This window comes from Daucus carota, chromosome 9 (genome assembly GCF_001625215.2).
Source record: "Daucus carota subsp. sativus chromosome 9, DH1 v3.0, whole genome shotgun sequence".
NCBI lineage: Eukaryota > Viridiplantae > Streptophyta > Magnoliopsida > Apiales > Apiaceae > Daucus > Daucus carota.
In genome coordinates, this window is record NC_030389.2 from 37,912,038 (window position 1) to 37,930,088 (window position 18,051).

General features: G+C 33.9%; 2 protein-coding genes across 5 annotated transcripts; both read right to left on the reverse strand.

Annotated features, from left to right (window-relative positions):
• Positions 1-3,421: 3,421 nt before the first annotated feature.
• LOC108200883 (probable WRKY transcription factor 48) lies at positions 3,422-7,577 on the reverse strand. The gene is made up of 3 exons (XM_017369148.2): positions 7,107-7,577; positions 6,442-6,585; positions 3,422-4,014 (listed from the first exon to the last, which is right to left on the reverse strand). The coding sequence occupies exons 1-3, from the start codon at positions 7,403-7,405 to the stop codon at positions 3,594-3,596; spliced, it is 864 nt and encodes a 287-aa protein (XP_017224637.1). The 5' UTR covers positions 7,406-7,577; the 3' UTR covers positions 3,422-3,593.
• A 4,667-nt stretch (positions 7,578-12,244) lies between these two features.
• On the reverse strand, positions 12,245-13,462 carry LOC108201902 (transcription factor bHLH147-like). Of its 4 annotated transcripts, none has more exons than XM_064083990.1 (2): positions 13,363-13,462; positions 12,245-12,987 (listed from the first exon to the last, which is right to left on the reverse strand). In XM_064083990.1, the coding sequence occupies exon 2, from the start codon at positions 12,965-12,967 to the stop codon at positions 12,362-12,364; it is 606 nt and encodes a 201-aa protein (XP_063940060.1). In that variant the 5' UTR covers positions 12,968-12,987; positions 13,363-13,462; the 3' UTR covers positions 12,245-12,361. The 4 variants fall into 4 exon arrangements, with proteins under 4 accessions (XP_063940060.1, XP_063940059.1, XP_063940061.1 ...); XM_064083989.1 differs by having other exon boundaries at positions 13,359-13,462; XM_064083991.1 differs by having other exon boundaries at positions 13,269-13,424.
• Positions 13,463-18,051: the final 4,589 nt, after the last annotated feature.

The following is an 18,051-nucleotide window of genomic DNA, read 5'->3' on the forward strand; positions in this document are numbered from 1 at the left end:
TTTGTTGGCCTTTGATTTCTTAGCCTTGCCCTTGTCAGTTTTGGGCTTAGTGTTCACCTTCTTAGCGATAGACTTTCTTTTCTGTCCCACAGTCACTACATTGACCTTCGAGCTACCAGATTCAGTTGGCATCACATGTCCCTGTTTGGACTTGTGCTGCTCTTGCACAGAGATGTCCAGCATCAGGTTAGTCCAAGTGATCTCTCCCTTCTGCCTTTTCAGGGAGAGTGCAAACTCTTCCCAAGACTTAGGGAGTTTTTCAATCACAGACATAACCAAAAACTTTTCAGGAAGGTCCATTCCGGACTCCTTCAAAGCATGCACCAACGTCTCGAACTCATGCACCTGCTCAGTCATTGATTTTGTATCCACCAGTTTGAAGTCCAGGAACTTAGCCACAGAATACTTTTCCAACCCTTGCGAGTCAGTATTGTATGTCTGATCAAGTTTCTCCCACAAGGTCTTAGCAGTGTAGGAGTCAGATGAATAAACATCGAACAGAGTGTTCGTTAAGGCTGCTAGTATAGCAGCCCTAGCCACCCCATCCTTTTCCTCCCACATAGCATAGGCCACAACTGGTTTCTCATACTGTAACACCGGCCACAGACCCTTAACCGTAAGCCACAGTTTCATCTTTTTCTGCCAGCGAGAAAAGGAAACTCCCCCACCAAATTTATCGGGAATACCCGATAAATCGATAGGCTGTGGGAAACGATACGTAGTCCAGTCGATGTTACCAGTAACACCAGACCCAGAACCAGTAGCACCAACAACCGAATCACCAATTTCGTTAACCATCTTGCTTACTACGCAATATAACCATTAATCACTTCAAGATTGTTGGAAAAAAAATAACAGTGAATATCACAGCAACAATGTATAGAGCAGTTATATTATATAAGCAAGAACAGGCAAACAAAATCACAACTATATAGCATGCACGAAGATCATATACACAATTAATCAGCGACTGATAAATAACAAGAAAAGACAGGAAAGGCGTACCTTACACCGACGCTCGAAAAAGAGCACTGAACAGCTAAGTCACCTAGCCCTTAGACCGTCGCTCGAAAAAGAGCACTGAACAGCTGAGTCACCTAGCCCTTCGATGAAGACTAGGCTGTTCTTGAAGTGATTATTGCCCCAGTCCGCTGTGATGGGTGTCGCAATATCGCTCCCAGGATAAAACAGCACAGACCGAACCGCTCACAGACACGGAAACGATCAACAACGACTAGCACCTCAATTCGCCCAAAAAATCTATGCAACTCATATACGTTTGCAAGATAGGCACTTAGAGATCCTACTTAGAAAATTCTCAATTTGCCCAAAAAAAATCTTTGCAACTAATTCACGTTTGCAAGATAGGCACTAAGAGAATTCTCCCTTAAAAAAATCTCAAGTGTACTTCTCTTTATATAGGGACAAGTAGTTGCTCTCTTACTATTTTACTCGATGTGGGATCAAGTCACAAAATAGTAAAACAAAACAAAACAGGTTTTGTTCATTATTTATATTGTTCAGATTACTTAATATTAATATTATATAATATATTCAGAGTCTAATTATTTAAAATAATCCCGACTCAATATATTTAATATTAATAATAAAATAATCAATATAAATAAACTTGTAAAAGATACAGAAGTTTTTACTAGCACTAGGCCACACAAGCATTCCACTTGTATTAGTAGTTGTAAACACACTAATACAAGATGCTATATAAACTCCATAATTTTCTTTTACAAAATCAATGTGGGACTAAAACCACATAACCCATTTCAACTGAGCAACTTTGCCTCAATATATTTATGGATTTCACTAAGAAAATATCTTAGATCCAAATACGAAAGTTTAAGTCCTCATAGCAAGGAACAACCTCCAACTATTAGTTTCCGGAAATTACATCAAGAACATATATAAAATATGACTCAAACTTTTCCATTTTCTAACACATAGTCCATACAAGCAATTGTTACAATGATACTAGGAAGAACAGTTCAACTTGTCACAGAAGTGCGCGTCTTAAAAGCGATCTTGATTTATGAGTCTATATTGTCCAACAAAAAAAAAAATCAAACTACTCTGATGTACGTATATGATTGTGAGCTATCTTGATTTATGATTGAGATTATGCGGTCTCAATTCCAATTTATGTGCACGTGTAAATCAAGATATATTACGAGCTATTTGCAGAAAATTTTAAATATTAAAATTTTTTGGAAGGTGTTCAAAAATGAATATATAAATTTTATGTTCATAACAAATAATATTATATCAATGTGAAGTAATTATGACTTGTAATTAGTATCTAAGAGCAAGTCCAAGAGTGCCTCAAATTGATGTCCTAACTTAAAATTTAGGGCATTTGATAAAAAAGGCTGCTCCAACAATGTCCTAGTGATGCCTTATATCACTAGGACAACTCCTTCAAGCCCTATTTTTGGGGCACTCTCTCTCCTTGCCCTATCTCATATTTTATAATAAATTCTTATCAACACTCTCCTTCTCTCTTTACTTTATATTATGTTTTAATGATAAAAGTGAACTTTTAATAATAAAATATTAAACATATAGAGAAAATAAGGCACATTGTTGGAGTTGAAGTTAGTTGAATATGTCCTAAACTACTAGGACATAATTTTTTATATTATATTTAGGGCTTGAACTAGGACACTGTTGGACTTGCTCTAAGTAGATAACTACTCCCTCCGTCCCATCCAATTGTTTACATTGGGTTTGGGCACGGAGGTTAAGAAATATGTATAAAGTAGTGAAAAATAGGAAGAAAAGTGGGTGAAGTGGTGGGACCCATCGATTTTTAATATATAAAAGAGAGATAGTGGAGTAAAAGTAATGTGAAAAGGAAGGAAAAGTGATAAAGTGGTGGGACTCATTAACTATTTTGGGAATAACTATTTTGGGAAAGTTTTGTAATGTAAAGAAATGGATGGGACGTCCAAAAGAGGTAACTGTAAAGAATCTCGTGGGACGGAGGGAGTAATATACTGTAGTATGCTTTTACTTTGCTTGATGGGATGAGAATGATCGATATTCTTATACTTTCATATTATACTCCCTCCGTCTCAATTTATAGGTCCACTTTGGAAAAAAAATTTGTCCCAAAATACTTGTCCCTCTCTTCTTTCAATACAAATTTATCTACATATTAATTGTGACTTTTTTGAAACTCAACACTATTCTCATTTCTTAATGCACTAAATCCCTATATTTATTGTGATTTTTTTGAAACTCGACTATATTCTCATTTATCAATGCACTAATTAATGATACATGGGATAAGATTCTATCTAACCAACTTTTTTCTTAATATGCGTGTTTATTCCAAAATGGACCTATAAATTGAGACGGAGGGAGTATTATATATAGTATTTTACCTCCCTATTTTCATTCTAATTAATTCATGAATTGAAAAATTTTATAACGTTATTGCTAACAAATCAAATAACAAAAGAGCTCAAACGACGAGATCCTTTTCTAATTAATGCGAACTAAGATTATATCAGTATCTAATCAGAACTAATAGCATACCAGTTACAAAAATCAAGGGAACTAAATTTTGGCTCAGTTTTCTACTTCTTCTCTGATTGCATTTGGGATGACACCATGTCTTGCAGAAGCCCCTGATCTCTAAACAATGACGAAGGAGAAAAAGACAATTCATTTTCTTCAAGAACATGAGTAGGAGCATCTAAAGGACTGTAACTAGTAGCTCTCGAGTTCGAAAAAGATGCTGGACTAATTGTATAGGGTTGTTGCTGCAGCTGGAGTAGATGCTGAATGCTCTGCTGCTGGAGTCTTTGCTGAGTGCTCAAAGCATCACCGCGGAGAGAGTAAGGTTCGGGTGAGATTCCCATGGCACCGGGGTGTGCTACCGGGCATAAATGGTTGTGGTTGCCTTCATATGTGGTGACAACAATTGAAGGGTCAGTTGATGATCTTTCAACCCTCTTCAGGACACCGCAGGTTGTACTGGTGCAACGATAGTAGCTCCTGAACAAGTTAATTACCATACAAGATTAAAATTGTACGTCAAGTTAATTATACAAGATTAAAATTGTAATTGAAATTAATTACTGGAACATATGAGGTGAAATATTAATACAGTGCATGCAAGAGTGAAAATATGTAATTGTACTGTATATAAAAGAGAGTAAATTGCAGAGCAATGGTCTGGTTTTATTACTTTTTGTATTTTAGTATCAGAAATTATAGAAGTTGTAATATAATGACAATATATTATTTTAATATATCAAAAAGGTGGCTAACAACCAATTTTTCTAAAAAAGATTAGTTGTTTTCTTGAAACATAAAAATAATTCCAGAATATTTTGTTATAAATTTAAAATTACACTCGTTTAATCTAACAACCATCACCGCGTGTTCATATCTAGTGTGGTCATCAGTCTACTCCGGCCTGTTTGAACTCGATTTCAAAATTAACTGGTAGTTGATGTTCAATTTTTAAAAGAACGCACGGCTCGTATTCAGATTAGAATTTCAAAACTTTTGGCTTGATCGATGCAACATAGCATTAAGTATATTACTGAAATTCTTACTATACCAAACATATATACTCCCTCCATCCCATTTTAAGTGTCCACTTTGCAAATTTCACACATCTTAAGAAACAATTAATGTAATGCTTTTATTATTATCTTCACACACCTATTCACCTTGGTTTTTATAAATATTAATTACGTTGCACCAATCCTAGTGTGAATTTGACATTTATTCATATTGGAATTAGTTGGTTGTATTTAATACTATATTGGAACTAGTAAAAAATTGCATGGGTTAAAGAGTATGACACATATTTTGGGAATTTTTTTTTTGGCAAAGTGGACACTTAAAATGGGATGGAGGGAGTATCAAGTAGGGTTTGTCTGGTGTATAAATGCTAAGCATTAAAATCCATAAATTTGAAAAATTTTGATTGGCGTGGTGCTTGTAAGGGTCTGTTTGGGACTGCTGTTAAAAATAGCTGTGCTGTCAGAAAAAGTGCTGGTAAAATAAGTGTTGTTGTAGAAATCAAATAACTGTTTGGTAATTTTTTTGATATTTACTTATTTTGAGTTATAATATAAAAAAAAATGATTTTGGTGACATTTTATAATGAAATTCTATAATAGCATTCTGCAAAAGCGGAAAAACAACTTTTTCCAAAAGCATCGTAGGACTTACTTTTTCTAACAGCAGCTTTTCAGCTAAAAGCTGCTGTTCGGAAAAACTGCTTTTAAATTTACCAAACAGTTTTTCACCTGCTTTTCAGCAAAAAGCTGTTGTTGCTGTCTGCAACAGCAACCCCAAACAGTACCTAAATGCAGGAGGTCCATCATTATTAGAGAGGCTAATCCAATCAAAACTCTCCAAATTCATTAATTTTAGTGCTTAGTACGTGTTCATGAGCACACAATAGAAAAACCATATTAAATATATCTCAGATTTTACCAGTGGATTAATAATCAAGTGAGTCATCAAAGTGAACTCGATATATCAAGTTAGTCACCGAACTCAAAACGATCTCAAATTGGTCACTCAAGTCAGTTATATGTATCTGTAAATATGAATTCAAGGAGTAAAGATATTATTTATAGAGGTTTACACATTATTTTTGAATGTTACCACAACTAAATACAAGGTTATGACTTCTAGTATTTATGAAAATATATTTAGATTTTATCAAATTGATTTACTATTTATTTTTAATTATATAGTTATTTTTTTTGTTTTAATTAAAAATATATAGTAAATAACTTCATAAAATCTAAATATATTATACCATAAATACTAGAAGTCATAATCTTATACATTCAAGAATAATGTGTAAACCTCTATAAATAATATACTTACTCCTTCAACTCATATTTACAGATACATATAACTGACTTGAGTGACCAATTTAAGATCGTTTTGAGTTCGGTGACCAACTTGATAATTTTAGCCCACTTTAATGACTCACTCGAATATTAACCCTTTTACCAGTATAATTGGAAGTTCGACTCAATTACTAAAAAAGACTTTTGGCTTGATTGATTGGACATGTTTTTTTTAGAAAAAATCAACGAGCCTAGTTAATCTTTGGACTTGTAATTTCAAATTTGAAAATAAAGTATCCAAATAATTTGAACTTGACTCAATTATTATAATGAAATGGAAATATAAAACTTCTCATGACTAATTCAGACATATAATGAAATGAATAAATATCGAACTTCACATGGTTAATTAATTCGACTCACTTGTCCATAATAGATTTCATGATAAAATCATTTCTCTATAGATATATCAATCCCCAATTTTGAAATGCTCCATATATATTTAGTAAATATAAAATATAAATAAATAATCCACATTACTTTAACATATACTTTAATAGATAAAAATGCATAGATCTATGGATTATAGTGAGTAAAATACCTTGGAAAAGGACTATTTTTCACCGCTTTTTGGCCATATTTCCTCCATCTATACCCGTCATCCAAATGATCAATATCAGTCCTTGTCATAAACGCGACACGCGGCTCCCTTTGCTTCTTTGCGATCTTCTTCTCCGCCTTTAGCCTGAAAACTCCAAATAATTAGTCAAAATTACCTACTAAACAATTTGTCTCAGTACTATTTCACTACTACTACAAAACATTATTAAACAATAACAGCTGTGACCAGATCATGCAACTACAATACCAAATACTCCCTCCGTTCCGCTCAATTCTTTAGATTGGATTTGGGCTACAGAGGTTAAGAAATATGTATAAAATAGTGGAAAAAAAAATGGGTGAAGTTGCGGACATTCTGATTTTTAATATATAAAAGAAAGATAATGGAGTAAAAATAATGTGAAAAAGAAATTAGTGGGACCCATTAACTATTTTAGAAAAATTTTGTAATGTAAGAAAATGGGTGCGACAGCCAAATAAGGAAACTGTAAAAAATCTGGTGGGATGGAGGAAGTACAATATAAATTAATAACGTCGAGAAAAAAACGGTATGAAATTGAATGGGGGTATACATCATCGAGAAATTCCGAATTTTCCTTCGTATCTCATGCAACACTGTTACATTCTGTTTGAAGAAATTCTTACATTTTTTTGGGCTTGCCACCCTGAGTGCTTCTTTTGCTCTGCTGATCATCTTTGACAGCATCATTGGATGAAGTACAAATAGACGAGGAGTTGGGTGTCTCTGCATCGTTAACAACCTCGGATGTTTCAACTGGCTGTTGTGGTTCTTGCACTGAAGGAACCTGAATCAGATCATATATAGAACTAGGCTGATTCAACATGTCTTCACTACCCAACATGTCTAACAGCCTCTTCTCACCATCCGAAAGGCTCGCGAAAGAAAACCCCGAATCATCGAAAAATGCCGATGAGTTTTTCATTGTAAAATCAAAAAATTAGAAATTAGAAATTAGAAATTTCACTTCTGTGATTATATTTTGCGAGTTAGCTTACGGGAGAAGAGAAGAGAGTGTTGTGTGATGGGGTGTGGTTCATAAGGAGTGAAATATTGAGATGGGAAAGGAATAAAATTATTGTATTTTGGTCTTGGATAACAGGTTGGCTAGAGGGGTTTCCCACTCAATTTATTGACCGGCAAATCCCGGTGGACATGTGTCAACAACATGAGGGTGGGACCCAGATAAGCTGTTTGAGGGGAGTTTAGCTTATTGACTACGAATGTGAAGCACTGACTGATCCAGATTTAAGTCAAAACTGAGTTAAAATTTATCAACCTTGATTCAAACCGGGGCAGAGCTGATTTTTAGTAGTTAAAAATTATTTTATATATGCACAAATTAATAGTTTATTATAATATATTATTGATGATGTCACAACACAATTTAATTGTTTTTGAATATATAATAGGATAATTTATTAAACTAATATTCAAATGTCGCAAAAGTTACCCCTAATCTTTTTTCTTTTAATGATGTAATTTAAATGATTAAAATATACTCATATTTCCGTCTCTCTCAATTCTGTGAGTTTAATTCTCTTTTATTTTTTCATGTTTTTCTATTTAGGGGTGTTTGGCTACCACTTAAAAACCCGACATCTGTATTTATAAGTTATAAGCATTTATTCGTATCGTTTGAGTAAAAAGACAAAAAATACTTATAAAAAGCTAAAAATACTAGTTTTGTTTCATGCCTTCTATTTATTTCCCAAACACTTTAATCACTTATAAGTCTTAATTTGCTTTTAACTTTTATTTCATTTTTCTATTTTAAACAAGAAGCAATTATTTTAAAGTCACTCAAACGGTCTTATAGTGTTTGTATTTGAAATTTTCAAAAGACAAAGTTATTCATATGCAGCAACGACTTTTAACATATTCCAAAATATTTATATAAAATTTATCCGAATTTCCGGTTGTTCAGAAGATTCAAAATTTTCAAGTGCGATTTAACAAAGTTGATGTGCATAGTTGTGCACCGACTACAGTAGGTGGCAAAGACCGAGTCGTGTAGTTTGAGACAGAGTTTAATATTTACGCGTCTTTCTTGACCTCAAACCTTTACGGCTTTACTATGTGAACACACTCCGCTTTCACTTGACAAAAGCGTGCATGGACTGATCTCACTTTATGTTAAATTGTGCTTATGCCTTTTTATATTATTTACACGTGGGTGAGTTTAAAATAAATGATTTTTGTTTTAAATAAAGATGAAAGTAAACTTAGAAGTAAGTTAAGACTTATAAGTGATTAAAGTGTTTGAGAAAGAAGTAGAAGTCCTAAAATAAAAATTAGCATTCCTATATTTTTATAAGCATGACTTTTTACAAAAATAGTATGAATAAATGCATTTAACTTATAAACTCAGAAGTTGGGCTTTTAAGTGGTAAACAAACACCATCATAATTTGTTTTTCTTTCAAAATTAATACGCCTATAGAATTTGTTCCTTGTTGTACAAGAATGGTCAGTCGTTCACTCGTTCCCATGCTCTATTGTCTAGCTTTGAGATCAAACACTACTGAAATTACGAAGAAATATTTTATATGAAACTGATTATTCGAACTTCATAATTATTATACGCATAGAACTATAGGCGTGAGCGTGTGTTATGTATACGTATAATCCGCGTAAAAGCAATACCGCGTTTTAGCAAATCAATAAAATGAAAGTGCCACTTTTATTTAATCCGCCGTTTGTTTTTTTCAGTTTTTCCCTTTAAAACATTTTAAACGAAAACGAGATTGAGACTTGTGTTTGAAGATAGTCATTAGTCAACAGTGAGTTTTTTGAATTCATATACGACTTCTCACTGGCATATACTCTATGATATATCACAAAACAAACTCGAAGCTTCTCTTGACTTGAATTCATAGGCTCACAGCACAAGTCAATTTACTACAGTGTAAAAGAAATGCAAAAGCTGGAGCATATTTCAGAACAAATCTCTCGTTAACATATGAAACGGAAATTTGTAAAAGCTGTTTAAGTGAGTTAAAACTAATAAGTTATCAAAATCTCGGTCGGAGAAATAAGTAGAAGTCATGAAAGAAAATATAACATTCTCACATTTTTTTTAGTACTTCTTGACTTATAATTGTTTTTAACTTATAAATCCAAAAGTTGAATTTATACGTGGTGGCCAAACACTCCTATAATATATTTTTAGAAATTTTTCAACGTAAATTGCCTTTTACTTATCAAGATAACGCACCTCTTCTCCTCTCTTACTCTAGTCATGGTACACAGTGAATAAGCAGTCCTTTTTCTTGTTTTATCACGTTACTTTGTCATCGGTTAGCTAGAGATATTTATCCTTGCAAAGCAGTCTTTGCTAATTCACACGAGATTTCCGGTTCCTATACTATTCGGGTCAGAACCTAATTTTAGGTTGACTACTCGCTATCTCGAAAATGCTACTCCTTCCGTTACAAAATAGTTGTCACATTTCTATTTTTGTTGGTCAAATTGACTAAGTTTTGACCGAAGATTATAAGCAATCACTCGTTATTTCAAAAAACTGAAAATTACATCTTAAAGTAGATTAAAAGTATTTCCGATGGCATATTTTTTTTTATTTTGTCAATTGATAAAATATTAATAAATCTCAGTCAAACTTTAGTCAATTTGATCGGCACAAAATCAAATGTGGTAACTATTTTGGGACGGAGGGAGCATAATTTTAACTTTGGCGCAAAAGTATTGGCTTTGGAGTAATATGTTACGAAAAATGTTATGAAAAACTTAAGTGGAACATGTCCTAGCTGGAATGTTGTCAATGCAAATTAAAATGTCGTAAATGCAATTAGCTTGCTGGACAAGTACCAAACAATTTGAGAATTAGAGGCACATCTTACTCCTAGAGATTCTGATGAATGCTACAAGTCCCATTCATTTTTAACCAGTGATCCTCAAACAAACAAGGGTTAATAGAGAAGAGAGCACAACAGTTAGAGTTCTCGGCCACTTTGTTGAGTTGAATCAAGAGTGGAACTGAAACGAAGGAACACACAACACTGCATCCAAAGTTAAGGTTAAAGATAAGACAGGAGGTCCCTTGTGTTGTTGGAGCAACTTGAACATAAGAAACGGATTGATGAAAACACATGAACAGAATATTGTACGAAGCTGAAAGAATTTTTAGTATGATCAGTAGCACAAGTGTCAACAGGAAATGGTTACTTGGACCGGCTGGAAGTGTATTGTAGTAAGGCATATGTTTGATTATATGAGCTGAAGCTAGAGAAAGATCAAATACCACAAGCATACATAAAAAACCAAAAAGACTCTCTCCGAAGCCGAAATAGCTGAACAAGTAGGCCGCTCAAAGACATATCTAGCTGAGTTCGTTATGTGTTAGAAAGAAGCTGAAGCTGAGGCCCAAAAAAAGCTAGGTTTCGTAGCTTTTTTTTTTTCTGGACTTTTTTTTATTTTTATTGAGTGCTTCAAACCATTTGCCAAACAGACGTCAAAAAAGAGGAAGTGAGCTTCTACGCTTTTAAGCTCGGAAGTTCTATTCCCAAACACCCACTAATACAGTAATACCATTAAAAGCATTATTACTAGGATCACGGACTCTATCTTGTGTTTTATACTCGATCTCAATTGCCATGACCCGACTCATGACAGCGAGGTCTAAAACCTTGTTATAACTTATAATTGTTGAAATTTTTCGCAAGCAATATGCAGCAGAACCAGGCAAAACAAGAAAGAAAGCATCTGGTAACATTACATCTTCTCTACAGTTTCTTATAGTCGCAAAAGAGGGCAAAAAAATCATTATCTGGCAGAGGAGAGAACGCTATCATCTGGCATTTCATGGGGGTGTGGAAATTATTTAGCCTCCCATAAGAAATTGTGCGAGTTTTGCACTTCTATCCTATTCTGCTTGTTCCAGAGATCCAAATTACAAACACATTTCGCTACATTCTTTTTATCACATGATGCATCTCAAAGACAGTTTAATAATTTGAATCAGGCGCCTTCATTAAGACTTGTAATAGCTTTGTAAATCCAATTGGGTGGATCTGTTACCTTGAGTGAATCTAGTATTAAGATTTGTCACAACAGTAAAGACATTCTCAGCAGAAATTGCACTAAATATCCCAGATATCACATTTCTGTAGGGGGTTCATTGTTTATAAGTTAAAGAATCGGGCGCTAGTAGGCAGGAGCCGTGACTTTCTGACAATGTCATCAACAAAACATGACTTATTCTAAGCAGCGTAATTTATAATCGAAATGTGTTGCTCATTGGAGGATGAGAATGCGGCTGAATATTAATTTGGGTGTTCTAGCATTTTCCTGTAAAAAAAAACCAGGACGTCTCATTTCAATTTGCCGCTCCTGTGATCAACGTGACAGAGTATGTCTCTAATACTCAGTTTAATTTTCGAATTTATGCACTTATGTTAACACCAGACTTCTGGCAAGAAAAAATTATCAACTTTTTGATTTGCCGCTCCTTGAAGTTTTCCAGAATTAAGTATTGTGTTAATTTTATTTACGAATTACGATAGAAGGCACAAAAAATGCATTGTAAAGACATGAATAATGCTAGAGGTCCAAAAAGATTTATCAAGCTAAAGGTATGATCTTGTTGTTAAGATTGAACTATTAAACAAGCTGTATTATTCGTTTAACAATGGACAGTCTATTAATTGAGTAATATATACATATATTATGGCAAATATATATATATATATACACACACATACATACAATCAACCAAGAATAATAAAAGCAAAGCAGGACTAATGATGTTGCACCTATAACAAACCTCTTATAAAATATGATCAATTTTTTGTGACATTTTTATGAACAGACTAATAGCCAATAATAAAGAAAAAAAATTAATACACTTAACGGTTTGTCGGAGTTCAGCCAGAGCTGGAGCCTGAGCCTGAGCCCGAGAGCAAATCAGCCAGAGCAGCCATGGCACGGACTTGCATCTCCAACGCGGCAATATAATCCGTCGCTTCTTCTAGAACAACCGGAAGCGAATGTTTCTTGCAACCAGGCACTAGCCTGCCAAGAACTCGGCCTTTTCTCTGCACAGCCTGTAAATTTTTTGATTTCATTTTTAATACACTCACATTCGGCTTCTTTGTTGACCCGCTACATCCTGTCACCGCAACTCTATGTTTTTTAGACTTCTTCAGAAATTTAAGCTTGAGACGTTTGGTGAGTATAGCTCGGCTCCACCTGGTTTTTCCTTTAGCGGTGGCTGCTAGAACTCTGTCTGCTGCGTCGTGTACGATTTTTCCAGGGCGAGAATTAGGAGATGATCCTGGTTGAATGTTCTGTAGAGCATGTAGGAGTTTGGAGGAGTAGTTTTGTTGTTGAACTTCGGATTTCCATTCGATTTGGCTTTGGTTTTGAGATTGTGGCTTTATTTGTTCGAATTGCCTTTTCCTGCTCTTTTTCCTTGTAGATACTTGAAGTCTAGCGCAGTTTTTCACTGGACTCGGGTTCATCGTAGCCATCAGCACTTGGCTGATCGTATCTGCAAAGATCGGATCATCGGAAAGTGATTAGTTGAACAGAAATTATTAGAGAGTGGGAACAGAAATAAATCGATGAAAACAACATAAAAACTAGCAGAAGAAGTAATCAAACAAAACTAACGTACAAGTTACAATTTTAATCTGAGGAATAAACTAGCTAGTTATGCATGTGTGATATTCATCGAGGTTTACCGAGATTTATTTTTTAAGACGAAAAACGGATAAATTTCGATGAACCTCGATGAACTTTCGGTATTAATGTGAATTTGAAGAATAAGACCTGGTAATTATTGAGTTGAACATGCAAACGAAGTAAGATTCATATATATGAGATATGCAAGAGCACAAGTTGTAGAATATAGAAGAGTACCTACTGATGTGAATTGTGTTATAGAGAAGGTTGGTTATGACTATGAGCCAAGAGTGTGAGAGAAATGCTATAGCAGAAAGTAGCACTTCTGTTGTGTTCCTCTTTATATAAACACACATTAGTGGACTTGGTTATATATTAGGAATGGTCAGTTAATCTGGATTATCTATTTACAAAATTTAAGTGTATTTAGTTTTTAAAAAATATATTTGAATATTATTTAATCTTATCTGAAAACTGTATTATCCATAAAGTATTCTAGAATTGTTCAAGATTTATCATGATATTTAAGAATTGATGGATTTATTTTCTAAATTGTTGAAATGATGAATTTGAAAAGATTAATTACTGGATTTGATGTTTTAAAACATCTCTTCAAAATCAACAAAATTCTAAAAGAATGGTATTTAAATTTCAGTTAAAACTTATGAATTATTTTTAATCATTTGAACATTAAGTACCCACCTTTTCGGTCATTTCTTTGCCAGGAGAGTATTACATAAACAATTTTATTCTCTTCTATCTCATTTTTGTAATATCTTTTGTCTGGGTCAGCCATGTAATTTAAGTTTGAAATGGGACTTTTGTGCTTGTATTAAATAAAACAAATATACCATATATCAGTTATTTTTCTTAATCATGTTGACCAAAATCTCCAATATTTATCAAGTAAGCTTATCTTTTGAAATTTTTATAGATATGAAAAATGAATCCATAAATACGACAAGCATAGTTCATGAAAATAACATGGAAAATATTATGTTTCTTAAGGGATTTAATTAATATCCTCACATGTCAAGCAAATTAAAATATAACAAAATAACAAGATAAACGGACGTAATTAAGGAGTTATATTTTTGCCAAATATACTCCAACACAAACTATAGTTTGTAGAGAAATCAATTATGCCGGGCGCTAATGAGTTCATAAACAAAAGAACGATGTCCATAGATGCTATACTTAGTAGCTCGAAAAGAAAGAAAGAAAAGGAGAAAAAGTAAACAAAATGCACATGGGTGATCAACCTACTAATTGATGCTTTAAGTATATTTAGCTTCAAAGTAATGTCAAGTGGGGGTGTCTATTATTCCACTATTTGGTTGAGTAAAGTATCCACATTTGCTTAAACAACTCCTCTTATAAAGCCTTGTGATACGTACCCCAATTGTCTACCTCAGTTTTGATTTAATTCCTTTCAAATGATGCTGCCTCTTAAATTTTATATTGTGGAATTTAATCCGATTGAGTTCAATCAGTCAGTTTTTCTGGTTATACTATTTCTATGCTGCATAATTGAGTGAAGAATTTCGGTGGTGATGCATCATGCATGTTCATCTCCGTCATTTCTATTTTCAGTGATTTTTTTATATATCAGATTTGCACTCTACTTTCATAATTTGCACTATTATAAACAAGAATAATGCTAAACATGATAAAAAAACTAATAAAACATGGTATTAATGTCATCATTCATCTTAATATGACATCCCTGGCGGGGACCTCATTCATCTTAATATATCACTAAAGCTCGGACAGTATTCCAAGGAGACCAGACAAGTTTAAAAACCAATATTTGATCTCACCCCATCTAGTAGCCCCAGCTCGACATTATTTTCGGGACTCACGAACTTCCTCAAGCTCTTAAATTCATTGATTTATGTTTAATAATTTATTTTTAAGTAAGAATCTAGTAATATAATCATCATCTAATTTTAATTTCTCTCATTTAAATGAAAACAAAAGGCAAACTTAAAGTTGGTGATTTGCTCCATCTATTCTTTCTTGAGTTGTCGGTTTCTGCTAATTGACTACTGGTTTTTGGGACCCTATAAAAGTTTCTTGTTTTTACATACCGTGCTATAATTATTAAGTTGTGATGATCATGCACAAATTTATGTATACCAATATGTTTATGCATGTTACTTTCTCTTCTGCTTTGTTTTATGTTTTGTAAGGTCTTCATCTCCGCTAATTTGAGGCGTGGATAATCATGCTCCACAATTCCAGCTCTGTATATTATGTCCATACAAACTCACTAGCTAGGTTTGACATTACAATTAGTGTCTCGCTACTTATAGTTAGCTAAACTAGTTTAAACTAAGCACAATATTATGTATACAATGCATTAAGAAAGGATTAGCTTTTGATTTTTGATTATGTGATGCTCACCAAATTCCTAAATTTGACTAGCTGAAAGCAACAAGTTAGTGAAATATAAGTGGGAGGTGACAGCCTGAGTGATATGCTTAAGAGTAATTGACAGCATGCCTACATGATTGTGATTTTCCTTAATCATGTTACATTACAAGTTAACACGGTGCTAATTTGCTTTTCTCCTAGATTTTTTACACATATAGATTTGGTTAATTGTGATTGTGCACCAGACTTCTGCTCAGCACTATTCATCTTGCCTTTTTCTGGTTACTAAGTTGCATATAACTAGTACTCTTAGAAATAGGTCGGATCGGATCCGGGACCAGAGTGAGCCCGGTTCCTGCTTACTATTCTAAAATACAAAAAATTAATATAGAACTTTGAAAATAATTAGAATTGGTCTTATATTAAAATTTTGGTTCTGCCTCTGATTAGAAATGATCCGATTTAAATTAAGTTTTTCATACAGAGTGCAGAAACATATTTAATAGAGATTACTATGCAAGAAGAAAATGACAACAGAAATTCTATACTATAACTGTTCTTTTCACCAGACAACAAGATCCAAGGTCACAAGGACCAGCAATGTTACAATTTTCAACCTTGTTAAGTTCTTTAGGATATTACATTATCTTCATCAGCCATTTGCTGTTGCCCAGGATAAGATTTAAGTAATCAGGAAGTAGGTCCAAATATCCTTAGACTTTTCGATACAAAGACCAGAAATAGCTTGACAGCGAGAACGATCAACATTATATTAAAGTTTATTTGAAGCTAATCTCCTTGTTAGGCTCAACTAATCCTGAAACTTTTTTGTAGACGGCATGTTCTTTTCTTGATGGTTACATCTTAATCTCTAGTCACCTTTAGTCACTTCATTTTCCAAGCTAGGCTATGCAAAAGAAAGGCCTTGAGGACAAACCAGGTCGACTTCGCGCAGAAACGACATCTTTGAACCATCAGCTATCAATTTCGTGTGGTGGTCTGTCAATTCTGGAGAAGATTTAGCAATAAAAGAATAATTGTTATTAAGTATGAATCAGTCTAAGAGTGCAATAGTTGATTGAAGGTAAGAACAACCAACAAATTAGTACAAACTGCATTCATTAAAATTTTGAAATGCATCTCTTCCCCCGTGCGGTAGTAGGCAATGCCGAAGCAAGTAAATCGTCATGTAAAGCACCGTGAAGCGTATGCCAAAAGTCAAACGATTTATAAAACAAACAGAGGGAGCGGCGGATTGTAGTAGCCAGTCTTTCAAAGGTATGGTCATTGTGCCAAGGTGTACCAACTTAAGGATAGACACCAACCAACCAGTAGCTAATGTTTGTTAGCAATTTAGCATTTAGAATGTTATCCAGATCAAGATGGCTCCTAGTTAGCCACACCTAAACCATCACTTGGAAGTTTGATCCCATTTAATTTATAGGATATCCTCGAATTATATTACTAACACTACTAGCTTCTATAATTAACCACTCCTAACGTGGGAGCTAATCAAACTTTAAGTGATCCCAATATATATAGAGCATATTACGGTATCCGTTGTAATATTGTAGGTTATTCCACGTTAATAAGTCATTTCGAGTTCCGAATTAAGTGGGTCTTATTTTTATGTTAGGAAGTTTACGTTTGGAGTATATTCTTATTTATGTGGATTTTTCACGTAATATTAAAATTATAATGATTCGGGCCTCGGGGTGAATGAGTTATAAGAATTCAAAATTAATTCCTCTAAGTGGAAATTTAAAATTCAAAAAATTTTACCACGCTGAAATAATTTATTGGCTTTGTAACACCCCAGTCCCACATCAAGAAAAGTGGAGACCTTACTTCAGTTTATAAGCATAAATACTACTACTAATTGCACCAACAAATCATTATCTTTTGGGGGCTTGTGGTGGGTTTGTGGATTACCTAAGTTATTGCAGTTGAGCCAGTTTATTTGGCTTATTTTCGGATTCGGAGTTCGGGACTTGACTTGATTTTTGAAAAAGACTCGGAATTTGACCCGGGTTGTCTCATATGGTATCAGAGCGAGGTTGCTCTTGATACTCAAATCTGTTTGTTGCTTATTCGATATGTACTCATACGCTTCCGCTCTGAGATCTAGTTCTCAAACACAGCCTTCAACAATGGTGAACAATCAAGTGATTGACATCAATGATCCTTACTTTCTCAGTTCTGCAGATCATCCAGGACTTGCTCTTGTCACAGAAGTTCTCACAAATCAGAATTATCATCAATGGAGCAGATCAGTCAAAATTGCTCTCTCTGCAAAGTTAAAGCTATGGTTTATTGACGACACACAAACTAGACATGCAGAAACATCTCCAAATATTGCTCTGTGGAAGAGAAGCAATGATTTGGTGATTTCATGGCTTCTAAATTCAATTTCAACTGAGATACGGAGGAGTGTAGTATATCTCAACACTGCAAAACAGATCTGGGATGATCTTGAAGCTAGGTACTCACAGAGCAATGTTCCACGACTGTTTCACCTCAAGAAAGATCTGGTATCTCTTATACAAGGTACGAA